Raw genomic sequence first — 14,343 nt, 5'->3', positions numbered from 1 at the left:
TCCCACAAAGAACTGTCTGCGGTGATGGGTGGTGGTCCTTGGAAGAGGAGCAAGGTTCTCTTCCTGGGGGGCAGTTGTGGTTGATATGCCCTGAAAATTTTAAGGATGACTTTAAGAGAAAACTTAGATAGCTGTATAGGTATTACAGAAATAATGTGGACCTAGGAGTTAGGAAACAAGGGTTTGGTTACCTGTTTTTAGCGTTGACCTTGCTAAGTTCACCACCCCAGAGCCTCCTGTCCCTAGTGGATTTGTGGATTTCAGACTGTGGGTGGTGGCACTTTCTTCAGTGGTGCATGTTGGGGTTTCATATAAGATTTCCTTTGCACAAATTAGACATACAAAAGAGTTTGAGACCCAGCAGACTGGGCTGTCTCCCGGGGGCCCTTTCAGTAGTGCCTGTAGACCCCTACCTGGGTGTTTCTGTTCTCAGGAAGGATGCACTGAATTTTCTGTCCGTGGGCCCTGGCTTAAAGGGGGTGGGGTGCAGGTGCTGAGCAAGCAGGGCTGGAGAGGAGCTGACAGAGGCTGTAATTAGGAATGTATTTTCCCTAACAAGTTGGAGCCTGCAGGTGTCTAGGCAAGCAGCTGTGGCCATGGGAAGGGCAGGACTGGAAAGATCAGTGGTGACCACTTCAGATCCCCCCAACCTTCTGACACATGAGACAGGTAACCAGCAGGTCTGTAAAGGAACGTTTACAACGGAACACCTTAGGTCAGTGCAGAGAAACAGCCGGGAGCTGCTGGAAAGCAGATTGCAGCTCTACATTAAGGAAGACTCCTTTAGAGTGATGACTGTCCCAGAGGACTGTGTTGCCAAGTTGCGAGCTCCCTGCCCCTGGAGGGCTGTGGGCAGAGAGCTTGGCGGGGGCCTTCGTGCATGCAAGAGGGGGCTTAGAACTTTGAGGCAACTCTGCATGACTGATTGGACCTCAGGACTCATTCCTTTTCTTCCTTCTAAGCCAGGGTGGAAAAGCTCCCTCCCCACCCTCTGATTTCCAGGAGTTGTGGCTGAGTGCGTGAATGTAGCTAATTAATCTTCCCCAGATGAATTTCCTAACCGTGTCAGAAATGATTTATTTGCACACCTGAAAGGAGAGTTCGTCTATGATGGTCAAAGCCGGTCAGAGCCGAGTGGGGGGTGCTTTCTTGTGTGCCGGCATGGGCTGTCCCCATAGCCCAGTTCTGTGGTCCCCGTGGACCCTGGACACTGGGTGTAGAGGAGCATACTGCTGTTGCCAGCACAGGTGGGGGTGCCTTGAGGGTCCAAAGAGCCTCTCTGCCAAGTGGCCAGGTGCCCCGACCACGAGGTGCATCTTACCCAAGGCATAAAAGGGGGGAAAAAGGATCATTCACATTTTCCTGTTTGTGGCCGAGAAATAGGACAGCTGTCGTCTTGCCTAATTGCAGCTATCTTCCCTGGTTATGACCGCGGCTTTGGCCGGGGGTTTCTTCTCACGTCTTTGTCTTGTCTTCCCCACTGGATCTGCAGCTTTGTGCGGGCAGAGACCCTGCCTTAAGGTGCTTTTGCACCTCACAGCTCTTACCTCCGTCCTGGGCACCCAGGAAGTGCCACCTGCTTTGTACCAAGGACATAGCCTTTTCTTTATAAATTACTAACACATCCCTGAATCATCTCATTATTTGCTCCTCACAACATTTACGTGAAGCTGAGAAGGCAGACCGCTCTGCCCCATTTCACAGGTGAACTGCCGGAGCTCAGAGAGCTAAAGCAGGTTGCCTGGAGTTACCCAGCAAGGGTGTAGCAGAGCCGGTTCCAGAGCTCCTCTTGCCTGGGCTGTCCCTGCTTGGCTGTGTCCTTTCTGCAGTGCCACCTGCCTTTCTGTGTATTTGCATAGCCCCAGGCGGCTGCTGCAGCCCAGTGGCCACTGGTCAGCCTTGGGGCTTTGGAAGTGCTGCCTGCCTTGGCCAGGGTGGCAGGTTTGCAAACACCCACCCACCTGGCAGTCCTTAAAGCCGAGGTTCCGCCGTGGGGCAACTCTGATCTCTGTGCCTAAGCTAGTGTGGGATCTGCACTGAGCCTGTGCTAAGAAAATACTGAGAGTGGCATCCGGTTAGCTGACCTTCCACCCGAAACAGAAGCCCATCTCAGAGCCTCCGTTTGAACACTCAAAGTGGCAGGAGCTCCCTTTCCCAGGCAGGATGTCCCTTTATTGGCTGTCAGATGTCCTTCCCGAATCACCCAGCTTGCCTCTGTGTCTGCGCAGAACATCTGTCCACTGCCTCTTCCCCAAGCATCCTCCTGGTTATGTGAAGCCCCATTCGTACTCCTGAATCCCTGTTTCTTTAATGCCATCTCTTTGTTGGCATGGCAACAGAGCCTCCATCCTCTGGGCGTCAGGACTTTGAGGGCCCGTGTCACGATGGGTCCCAGAGGACAACCGGAACTGCAGGCCTGTCTGGCCCTCCAATGGGGACAGAGAGGTACTCTGGCTGCTGCTGCTCCTAAACACTATTCGCTCACCTCCACGGAGCCCCTCTGACCCCCAGAGTGGGGGAGAGGGCCAGGGTCACTGAGTTTCAAGCTGGCAGGCGGAGACAAAGAGCCCCAGGCCATCATTCTCTCTCAGTGCCCCCGACACAGCCAAATGGCAGGCCTGTCACACACCACACTATATTTTTAGCCAGATGAATAATGAATGTTGAATTATGATGGAATAAGTACCATGTGGTCCTGCCCCTGCCACCTTGCTAAGGCAGAGAGAGTGTGTCTGTCTCCACCATTACGGCGTGTCTAAAACGGGGCCTTGGTCTTAACCTGGGGTTCATGACCTTCCTCTAATGTGCTTAACACATTATATATAAACGTGACGGGGCAGCCACGGCTTCGTCTGTTACCAGGTTCCCAAAGAGATTCATGGCCCCAATACTGTTAAAGAAACTAATGTACAGTCTTAATGGTGAATCAATAAGAAAATGGTCTGACTGGGACCACTGAGAACGTTCTCAAGTGTGTTCACGTGTGGTTTGCTTTGGAGTAGGCCAGAAAGAAGTCTCGGGCCTGGCAGGAATCCGGGGCCTCGTGGGGTGCCGCCCCCTCACTTTCCGGGGAGAGGAGAGCGGTATAGAGACTCCTTGTCTTGCAAGCCTGTGGCTGACCGTTCCACAGACAACAGGGCACGTGGAGGTGACCGTGTGGCAGTGGGGACAGTGTGGGCCAGCCACTCCTGGAAGATGGCACTGTGCCACCTCTCTCGTCCCTCCTTTTTAGCAGGTTTGAGCGATGTGGGCAGGGAGATGTCAGCAGGGATTCCCGGGCGCGTTTCTGCAGTGGCTCCTCTTGGCGGTGCCTGCGGCCCATGATCTTCCTGGAACAAGTTTGCTGCGAGCAAGGTGGACTTGGCCTAAAGCAGCTGTGGTTTAGGACAGAGAGCCTTCCAGGTCCTCAGGGCCAGGACCCCCGTTGGGCCCCTGCTTAAGGTGGTGGGGACAGGGCAGGGGTCCCGAGTAGGGCAGGGGTCCCGAGTACGCAGCCCTCTCCCCCTGCACAGCCAAGTTGCTCAATCTGGAGCACCTGCAGGATCGCACAGAGGATGCTGTTACCTCCGTGTCTTAGATTCTGGACTGGACCAGGCATGTTGGCTCATCTCCTCCAGCCGACCCCCAGGGAGGGCAGCCAGAGAGCTGCAGTTAACTCAGACTTCTTGCTTCACTTTAATGAACAGGGCTGAGAAATACCTGGGGAACGTGGAATTCCAGAGTAATATCTGGAGGCTTGCCTTTAGACTGGCGGGGCAGGGGCTGGCTCTAGCTCATGGTTTCCCAAACTTTCCTGATAAGAATCACCTGGGTTGCTTGTTAAATACACAGAGTATTGGGGCCAGGAATCTGTTTGCTTAACAAGAGTTCCAGGCCATTCCTGTCTTCAGGCAAGTTTGGGAAACAGTCTGTCTACCACACCAAAAATAGCCTATGGAAGAGGAGTGCTTTTAAACAAGTTTCCTTTTGCATATAGTACATGAATAGGTTCTCCTTGTTTGAAAATGTTTTAACATTACTAGAAATAAGTCTCTTTGAGGGGTGACTCCCCCTCACCACCCCAATCCTTCCCTCCTCCCAGAAGAGATGTCAGGTTGGGGTGTACGTCTCCCCGGGGCTTTTCTTTAAATTAATAAAGACACAGGTTTCTCTTTTGTTTCTTGTAAGTAGGTATGATGATGTATTTATCATTCTACAACTTGGCTTGCTTTCCATTCAGAGCTACGTTTTGGAGAACTATGTTAGTTCCTATGGAGCGACGGCTTTTTTTGTTTGTTTGTACTTGCTGCATAATATTACATAGCATGGAGTTAGCACGGTTAATTTAGCAATTCCCTTATCGATGGATATAGCGGTTGCTTGCAGCTTCTCATTATTTCAGTGAACATCCTTGCCCATATCCCCTTGTGCACATTTGGGAATAAATACTGAGAAGTAAAATGGCTGGGTCAAACTATGTGCATTTGGGGATTTTAATGGATTCCGCTGAAAGTTGCCCTTGGAGTGGCCCTACCAAGGTACATTTCCACTGAGGGCATGAGGAGAGGACCCAATTGTCCACACAAGTGCAGCTGTCTCACGAAAGCAACTACCGCTCTCACTGGTGCGTATGGAAGTGTGGCCAAGTGGCAACACCCACCTTCCTCCCATGCTTCCCTTTGGGCGTGAACAGCTGCAGACTACTTCCTACCACAAAACCAAGTCCCTAAGATAGAAGCACCAGGGCCTCCGACTGTTGGAAGGGATTGAGTTCTATCCAGCAGCATGTGCGTTCCAGAAAGGAGGCACGTGGACCAACTCCCAGGTTGTTACCAGCTCAGAGAGCCGTGTGTGTGTGTGTGTGTGTGTGTGTGTGTGTGTGTGTCTTGAGGGAGTACGGTGGGATTCTAGAACCCCAGCTTGGGGGTCCAGAGGTGAGAGCAGGCCCCTGAGGCCATTGCTGGCATGCTAGGTGACTGTGACAAGGCCCTGCCCTAAGGGGAGGCCGGAGCAGGTCTCAGGACTACAAGCCTGGCTACTTTGTGAACCTCTGGAAGTCCTTTAGGGGCTTTGGCTGACCTAGGGTCTGTAGTTTTGTTGGAAGGCAGGAAAGGTACTTACCTAGGGCTCAGCACCCATCCCAAGAGGCCAAGCATCCCAGCAGCCTGTTTTTCTGCTGCCAGTCAGCTCCTTACGGAGTGGTAGGACCGGTGGCCAGGGTTCCCACCTCAGCCGTGCGTCTGCCCTGTGTGGCTGCCAGGGTCTCTGCCAATCAGAGACCAAAATCAAAGGAAAGCTTCCTGTATGCCTAGGTGACCTGGCCTGCAGAGAAGTCCTGGCTGACTCCCTTTCGGTTGAATTTTTGGAGACACAGGATTTGTCCACTAACTGGCACATTCTAAAGCAAAGCAAAAACAATCCCACCAGGAATCCAAGCCCACATCTGAGGACAACTCATTCCCTTTCTTTTAACTTAGAAGAGCAGCGCCCTTCACACAAACCTCCTGCCTGGCCATCTTGACTTAGACTGAGCTCTGGGTAACTTGGACAGTGGTCACACTGCCCAGTCCTGGTGGCTGGGCCTGTGGCACTTCACATGGTGCTCAGGTTGACAGCCTGCGCAACTCTCCTAACACCTGGTTAAATTTTTATTCCCAAAACTAGGACATGATTTTGCATAAGGTCAGACAGTTCAGTGTAGTGTTTGCTGAGTTTCAGGTTGCTCAAACCTCAAATTCTCTTCCCTCCACCAACCTCACTTTGAAGTTCGAAAGCAAATTGATTAAATATACATTTTTAGGAAACTTCTGATTTGCTTCTTAAACTAACAGAATGCTAAACTTTTTTTTCCCTTTTAAATGGAAGGATTTTCAACTGTCAGCAGGTATAACTGGAACCATATGTCAGCAGAGACCAGAGACTTTCCCTGGCTTTAGGATTTGTAAATTCTTACTGAAACGGAAGTAAGCAGTGCAGGCAGCTGGGGGCCCCTGACAGCCTGAGCTCAGATCTCATTTTAATTAGAAAATACAGATAGCGCCTGCTGAATCTCATGCCTCCCAGAGCTCCCGTCCCAGGGTGAACAAAGATTTGGTTTTATCCTGCAAGCCTCCGTGTTCGCAAATGACAGAGCACTTCCGAGAAGAGCTGGAATGCTGATTTCTAGATTACTATGGAGACTGCAGCCCAACTCCCCCTTCCCAGCCCTCCGTGCCCCCCAGCAAGTCCCCAAACATGATGTTGTTTTCTTGGGGAAATATTTGTTCCCTTCCTCATTGCAAAATCGATGGAGGATGTTCATGCTGAAAAGAGACAGTGAGGAAGTCTGGGACGAGAGGAATGAGATTAGATGTCATATACAGCAGCCACATCATTTTTCTCCATTTGGACGTCTGGTCCCTTGAACTCTGAGACGTACAACCCTGCACCTGACCAGTATCTGAACGGTTCTGTTTGACAGTGGTTCACATGTATAATTTTTTCCCTAATGTGTTCTGCAAATGGTAGAGTAGAAATATCAAATGAGAGACGTTGCTCTCTCCCACCCCCTTCTTTCCCTGACCTGGTGTCATTTGAGCTCCGTGAGTCTCAAGAAAGGCTGCCATTACAGTGTCAGCATCTGGAGGCGGCCCCCACTGGGACGCAGAGCCTGACCCCCAGCAGCAGGTAGTGGGTGCTGGGTGCTCCAGGCTCGGGTCTTTCACAGATAAGCTGCTCTGTTTGGGGAGCAGTGGTGGCCCTGTGCTGTGCCTTCCACTGGGCCCCAGCCATGCACCGGGGACAGCTACCACCCGCTGCCCCTCTGCAGGCATCCCACTCGCTTACCCTGCCAGGGCGGCTGCCATTTACTGGGCAGACAAAGGGTATTTCCCCTTCCCCTGGGGTTTGCAGGCCCCTCAAATGCCTTGCATTCCAGGAGCTGGGTGGGAGAGGGGAGGCTCCTGTGGCTTCTAATTAAACCCACAATTTAAATAACAATTCATGCAACCCCAAGAGTGGAGAGTAATGCTCACCTCCCCCCTCCCATGAGAGGCAGCTGGGTGGCCCTGGTTGGGGGCTGGGGAATTGACCTTTGCCAGACATTTTACCAAAGAAGTCTAGAGGGACGTCATCTGGCACTTCTGTAGTGAAGCCGTGGATTTGTGGTAGGGGCATGGGCTTGGTGGGTTCTTGTCCTTTCCCTCTGGAAAGTGGGAACCTCTTATACGGGTTAGGAAGTAAGAGGTGAAAGGAATAGTGCCTTGTTTGCTCATGGCCTCCAACCAAGAATTTTTGCCCTTCTCCAGGGAAAATGTGGAACTTTGTCTCTAAAATTTAGAATCGCAGATACTCTCATGGGATTGCCTCACCCCCAAGTGACTCAGTCTTTCTTAGTCATGGAACTTCTCTCTAGGGCGAAGGTGGGGGCTGGGCTCTGGAATACCGACTAGTGAGGGGACCTGGAGGTGGAGGATCTGGTGGAGCCCCTGCCCCTCTAGACCTCGGTTTCCCAGTGTGTTATAGGAACGTCTTCGGGTTTGTTGCTTCCAAAGCCCTTTCGGGCCCTGGCAGTCTGTCCATCCCTGGGCCGCCTTTGTGTTCTCATTTGGCCTGTCTGGGGCCACAGTCAACCTTACAGTCCGTTGATCTCACCAAATTGTTTTCTGATTACCGAAGGCGTGGTTGTGTTCCAGGTCTGGGGAAATTGAATGCCAAGCTAATTGTCTCTAGACAAGCTCTTCCGTGCCTCAGCCAGCACGAGGGGCATGTCAGCATTTCTAGGGTTTCTGCGATCGATGGCGTTTCCAACTTTTCCTCCACTTCCATTCCATTAACTGAGCAATCCACATTCCCCGAAGATGCCCTCTGGGTTCTTGCCGCTGTGCTTAGAATAGAGTGTGTTGCCTCCACCCCTGTGCCCTTCTGTTCCCACCTCACTGCCTGGAGCGGGCAGGCTGCGTGCACGGGCTCAGAGGGTGCAGCCCCACCAGTATGTGGGTCCTGTTCCTACCCCCAGGAGATGTGGGCTCCACCTCCGTTCCTACCGCCCCTCCTGCCCTGCTCACCTAGCTGAGGCTTTGCTGAAAACAAAAAAAGCCACAGGTGGTCTCACCCCATTGTCTTCCTCCCTGCAGGTGACCATAGCTGATGACTACTCAGACCCCTTTGATGCCAAGAATGACCTCAAGAGCAAAGCAGGAAAGGGGGAGAGCGCTGGCTACATGGAGCCCTATGAGGCCCAGAGGATCATGGCAGGTGAGCAGAGCTGCGGGCACAGGGGCTCACAACCCAGCAGCAGGGTGGTGGGGAGCAGGACACTCCTGGGTGGTCCCCAGCCAGCCTCAGCCGGGGATGGCTTGTGCTCTCTGGGTGGTGGTTGGGGAGCAGGGCCATATTGTCTTCCCCAGTTTTACCCACATCAGGAAAAAACGGGCAGGGCACAGCGACAGTAGAGATACAGAGTGCCACATACAGTTAACCAAAGATGGGGGCCAAGAAGTAAATGGGGAGAAGAGGAGGAAAAAAGTTCTGAATGAAAAAGATACAGCATTTGAGACATAAAACTTGGAGCTTCCTAGCAGCTAGGGCAAAAAGGTAAGCAGACTGGGTCACCTTGCTTTTGTTGTCTAGTAGAAGGGGACAGACCAGTAAAATTATCCCTGGCCACTCTACCCAGAAATTTTTGTTTTGGGGCTGCAAGCAGGTTTACAGGAAACATGGAGACTTTCTCCCTGTGGCTGTTATCCTGTTGGCCTTTGATGACAAAACCTTGTCAGAGCAATTATGGGAGGCCCAGAAGAATGTGGCCGAGTATGCAACATCCTAGGAGCCTGTTTTAGCCAGGATAATAGGGAGTGAACAGTTATCAGACATCAGCCATCTTGAACAGCCGCGGGCAGGGTGGTAGAAAGGTCACGAGCAGAAAGAAACCTCTTGTGTGGGTTCTCTTGGCCGGAGATTACGGTGCAGAGACAGAAGAGCAGCTGTGCGGTTGGCCCCTCCGACCCCGTACAGGTGGGGGCACAGCAGGGGCACAGCGCGCTGCACTGTGCAAGAGGGTGGCCAGGAACAGGTCGGGAGCTGCCCAGATTTAGAGGCCTATTGAATTGGTGCCCTGTATGTCTGGGGATTTGGGGTACAGATGCCTCTTTTTGTTTGGTGTTCATGTCTTTGAGTGCTTTCTCTTGATTCCTTTTGAGTTAGCAGGGCGAAGGGAAAGGAAGTGGCACTTACTGAGCATGTCGCGTGCACTGGGCCCATGCTGAACCTTAGCTTACGGGGCTGCAGAGACCATGTAGGTCACTTGTTGAAGGATCTGGGTGCGAGCCCAGGCTCTGCCTCTAGTACTCTCTGCCTCATGCTCCTGTTCATGGAAAGCAGTTCTCTGACCAGCAGTGTGGCCTCCAGGACACTTGGCCACTTTGCGAAGGGCAAGGCAGGTAGCAGTTGACCAGAGGGGCTTAGGCCACACTTCTGGAAGGCCACCCCTTGCCCTCAGTCACATCCTTCTGATCTCACCTGGCAAAACAGCCTATGTGGGCAGCAGAAGCAGAGAGCTGAGCAGGTGTGCGGGGCTGGGGTCCCCGGGAGGGCATCCCGCTGTCCTGCAGCAACGCCAGGAAGCTTCAGCACACATGTGTGTGTCCGGGCTCTGCAGCAGCCCCGGCTGCCACACCATTGCCTCCATCGGGCTTGGCGAGACACCCACTTTGTGGGAGCCCCAGACTAGCCGCAGCCCCAGAGCCAGCAGCGTGAGCTGTGGCCTGCACCTGCTCGCGGCTCGACCAGTCTTGCATTCAGTCGGTATTGGCCCGGGCTTGAAGGAGTGGTGGTTACAGGAGTGACTTTGGGACACGATCAGAATGTCAGAGCAGTGAGGGATCTTTGAAGTCATCCAAACCTAACAGCCTTGTTTTACATATTTGGACACTGAGGCTAGGAAGGGGGAGAGATTCACCAAAGGACACAGAGTGAGTTGGTGGCAGAGTGCCAGGTGTGCCCTGTGCTTGCAGGGAAGACGTTGGGGCTGAGTACTGAAGGAAGTGTGGCATTTGTGTTGGATGCTGGGGCATCCCAGATATGAGGCAGTGAGGCAGGGGCTGGAGGTCCCGCCCAGTCACGGGCAGGATATCGCTGCAGGGGTCCAGGCTCAGGAACAGAAGGGAGGTGGGGAGGGGACATCTGCTGGGAGCCCAGACATTGTGGAGGGTCTACCCCTGCCTGGCACCTTTGGAGTGGAGCCAGAGCTCTCACTGGGTGCTGTCTTGGACCTCAAAGTTGAGTAGCTGTTTCGCTGGGTAGAATTGTCCTGAGGGACTTTGGCTTCTTAATGAGGGCACACTCCACAGGGCCAGGTCCAAGGCAGGGCAGTGTGATGTCACCAGCAGCTTGTTTAGACTTTATGCTTTCTCTCTCCAAAGCAGCATTCTATGTAGTATTTGCTGCTCTCTGTTTTCTTCCTATCTTGGAGGCTATGCCCAAGTTTACCCATGTTTTTTCTTTGTAAGAATGTAGGTGATTAAAAGAGGCGTTTTCTGGTTGTAATGATCTTGCTGCAGCTCCCTGTGATTCCGAATTCTTTGTGTGTAACGTCACCACAGTGATGGATGCAGGGGCTGGACGTGGGCTAGGGTGAGCCGGCAGTGTCAGCTGGCTGAGCTGATGGGAGGAAGCTCCCTGTAAGGGAGAGGGTGGGGGAAGAGAGGGCGGTGGTGACAGCAGTGGAGTGCAGGTGGCAGGGGAAAAGTTACATTTAACCTTTCAGAATGACTCCTTTTTGGATGATGCTATACTTTATGTGTTTGTGTGCACGTAACTTCTTCGGGGGCAGCGTCTTTGGTACATAAGCACAGTGCTGACGAGAAGGCCGTGCCCGCTCTGTGCCCGAGATGGCATTCCCGAGCAGGAGCCCAGGCTGGAGTCAGCAGATCTGGAACGGCCACTTGCCACCTAAATGACCCCAGGCCTCAGTTTCCCCCTGTGAAGCAGTGGCCTCAGAGTGGGCAGTCAGTAGGACTTCCAGCCACTTTTGGCTGCTAACTGGCTGTTTGAGCTTAGCAGCACACTCTGCCTGTTTTTCCTACGTATGGAATGATGGGTCGGGGATGGTAACAGCAGCGAAGGCAGCTGGTAAGTTCTCTAGGACTGGTTTACAGACTCGGTGTGAACTCTCACTGAGTCCTCACCAACCCCCTTTGGAGTGTAGTTGCCCATTTTGCCAGTGAAGAAACTGAGGCACAGAGAGATTAACTAGCCCAAGGCACCCAGCTAGTTAGCTGTGGGGCTAGCTTCCCAGGCCCTGTTTTGAACCACCAGGCAGGGCGTTCTCTCCGGGGCTCGGCGGCCCTGGTGCTCGGTGGCTTGAGGTCAGACTCCCTAGCAAAGGCAACTTGGGCTGTGACTAACTGTTACGGTTTTGTCTTCTGCGTCCTCATGCAGCAGGTGGCAGGGAGCTTTTGTGCACCGGGAACTTGGCCCAGCCCTGTGGGCTGTAGCAGGGATGGAGGGCATGGGAGGTGTGCCTGTTCTGCCAGGGGCTCCTTTCACCTCTGTGCCCCGTTTGCCTCAACTTACCCTCTATGCAGACTCCACTTTGTGTCACATCCCTGTTCACAGAGGAGAATTCCGAGCCTCAGGTTGCACAAGCAGCAAGGCCAGGACCAAGCAGCACCGAGTGGAGCCCTCGCGCGCAGCTGAAACGCCCTCACATCTGCCCTGTGCTCCCAGAGTCTGCGGGAATAACCGGGAAACTTAGACCCCCTTTTTAGATGTGACTCACTCTTCCCCAACATCCTTTATAAAATTGTTCAAAGTGTCATCTCACAGGATGAATCACTTAAGCATTAATTAAAAGCATTTTCACATAATTTTTAATATGTAAGCAATTGCACATTAAAAAGTCCTGAGCATGTTTTTATTATTAAATCAACTTTATAGCATAATAAGAGGAAATTAAAAGAAAGTCATCTCACACAGAGCCACCCTGCCCTGACGTGGCTGTTTTCCTTGCGGACAACTTGCCTTCTGCCCTCTTTAACTCTGTGTGCTAGTAGGCGTGGTCCAGATAAAGCCAGTCACCAGTTTCAGAGACAAGAGGGATGTGCTTTTGTATCATCTGGTCCTCTGGCCTGGTCTCTTGTAATGGCAGCATGTCGGCCTAGACTGTGGTCCCCAACCCGCAGGCTGCGGACTGGTACTCGGTACCCGTCCGAGGCCTGTTAGGAACTGGGCTGCACGGCAGGAGGTGAGTGGCAGCCTGTGAAGCTTCGTCTGTGTTTGTAGCCGCTCCCCATCACTCGCATCCCTGTCTGAGCTCCGCCTCCTGTCACATCAGCAGTGGCACTAGATTCTCACGGGAGCACAAATCCTGTGAACTGCACATGCGAGAGGTCTAGGTTGCGCACTCCTTATGAGAGTCTAATGCCTGATGATCTGAGGGGGAGATGACGGGGTGATGCTAGTGCTGGGGAGTGGCTGAAAATACAGATTATCGTTAGCAGAGAGGTTTTTATGATTATTTCATTATATATTACAAGGTAATGATAATAGAAATAAAGTACACAATAAATGTAATGTACTTGCGTCATGCTGAAACACCCTCCCACCCCCACCCTTCAGTCCAGGGAAAAATTGTCTTCCGTGAAACCGGTCCCTACTGCCAAAAGGGCTGGGGACCACTGGTCTGAGAGAGGCGCAATATGTATCATGTTAGAGACTGTGTTCCAGTCGGGGCCTCTCTGTTTCAGGAGAAAGGAGGCTGGAAATGTGCCTCTGCCTTGGTCTGCTGTGTGACCTTGGGCAGGTTGCTTCCCTTCTCTGGGCTTCAGTTCCCTCAGTCTGTAAGATCAGATTCTGCCTTCTCCACTGAGTATCATGAGGGTCCAAAGAGGTAATGGATCTGGAGTGACGTTATGAGCCCTCTGCCTCTGGGGCCACATTGGGCTTCTCCTGCTGCCCTCGTCAGGACTGCCCCTGACAGCCCCTAGACACCTTCTGCCCCCTACTTTCCCACCTCCATATGGCACCAGCCCAAATCTTGCCAGATTTGGGTGTCAGAGAGGCTGTCTCTGGCCACCCTGCCTGAGATTTCCCCTTCCATTTGTGATCACTGCCATCTCTGCCCCCTAGTTCCAGGCAGCACGGTCCTCCTGGTGGCTGGGAATGCGCAGGGCCTTTCTGTCTGGGCCCCTGAGTCCAGGCCCCTCCCAGCCCCAGCTCCGTGGTGCCTGTGGACTCTGCTCCCAGGATGTCCACGCACTCGCCGCTCTTCCTCTTCCTCGCTGGCCTACTCTGTGCAGCTCTGCTCCCCAAAGCGTCCCTGCACCCTGAGCCCCTTCACTTCCCTCCGTTCTGGCTGCCTCTCACCCTCTGCAGGCCCCAGGCTCCTCTCTGGCCGGCTCTCCCCCTAAGTTGCCTCAGGCTTCAGCCTGTCCAGTGGTCCCGTCCCCTGGCTGGAGGATGGCTGGATGGAACTGTCAGGGCCCAGAGAAGAGCGCACATTGGCCAGGGTCGCCCAGCAGCAAGCCACAGGTTGAGTCTCTTGACTTCCCACCTGCCGCCCTTGGGCCTTGTTTTGAAAGGTGTCGTCACCTCCTGCCTGGCGGAGAGAAGGCTTGGTCAAGGACTGTGCAGAGTTCCCCGCTAGTCTATCATTTACCAGAATGACTTACCTACCAGACAGGAAGGAGATAATCAAGTGTAAATAGATTTTGTATTAGTCACCCGATGACTTTCCTATTCTTGAGAAACGGCAGGGCTCACACGCCCTGCCCGGTGGTGCTTACCTGGTGAGTGGCAGGGTGGGGAGGAGGGCGGGAAGCCTGGGTTTCCATGGTGACCAGTGGGCCCACTCAGGGGGTCACTTCCTATTCTCTCAGCCCCCACTCCCTCTCACCCTTGACACTGAGCATAGCCAGGTTTTCAGGAAAGGGACAGTTACTGATGGCACACCTGCTGTGGGCCAGCGAGGGTCCCTGCCCTCCAGGTGCCCCTGCCACAAAGGGGAGGTGGAAAGGGACCCAGAGAAGCACTTGATGTCTGTAGTATAAAACAGGCCAAGAAAGTAGACACTGGACATAGACATCTGGTCTTGGGGGAACACAGGGGCAAGGACAGAAGGACCTCCTGAGCCAGAGGGGACCGCACAGGGTGAGTGGCATTCAAGCACAGTCACACCTGAGGCCTTGGCTCAAAATGACCTTCCCAGAGAGACTTGCCCTGGCTACTTACCTTAAGTTTCAACCCATCCATCTGCTCTGTTTGATTTTGTTCCTTAAATACTTGTCATTATTTAGCATGCTACATATTTTATGTTTTATCTAATTTATTGTCTGTCTCACCACTGAGATGTGGGCTTCACAGAAGCAGAGATGTCTGTTTTGTTCC

At 53.0% G+C, this 14,343-nt stretch overlaps 1 protein-coding gene across 1 annotated transcript in view; it reads left to right on the top strand.

The window, feature by feature from the left end:
• Window positions 1-14,343, top strand: part of SHB (SH2 domain containing adaptor protein B) — a 131,792-nt gene that overhangs the window by 38,992 nt on the left and 78,457 nt on the right. Inside the window, exon 2 of the mRNA XM_069476605.1 lies at window positions 8,094-8,214. Coding sequence (XP_069332706.1) covers window positions 8,094-8,214 — 121 coding nt within the window. The remainder of the gene's footprint in view (window positions 1-8,093; window positions 8,215-14,343) is intronic.

Source organism: Eulemur rufifrons, chromosome 7 (genome assembly GCF_041146395.1).
Source record: "Eulemur rufifrons isolate Redbay chromosome 7, OSU_ERuf_1, whole genome shotgun sequence".
Taxonomy (NCBI): Eukaryota; Metazoa; Chordata; class Mammalia; order Primates; family Lemuridae; genus Eulemur; species Eulemur rufifrons.
Note: the sequence above shows the minus strand (reverse complement) of the source record. Positions and strands in the feature narration are given on the sequence as shown.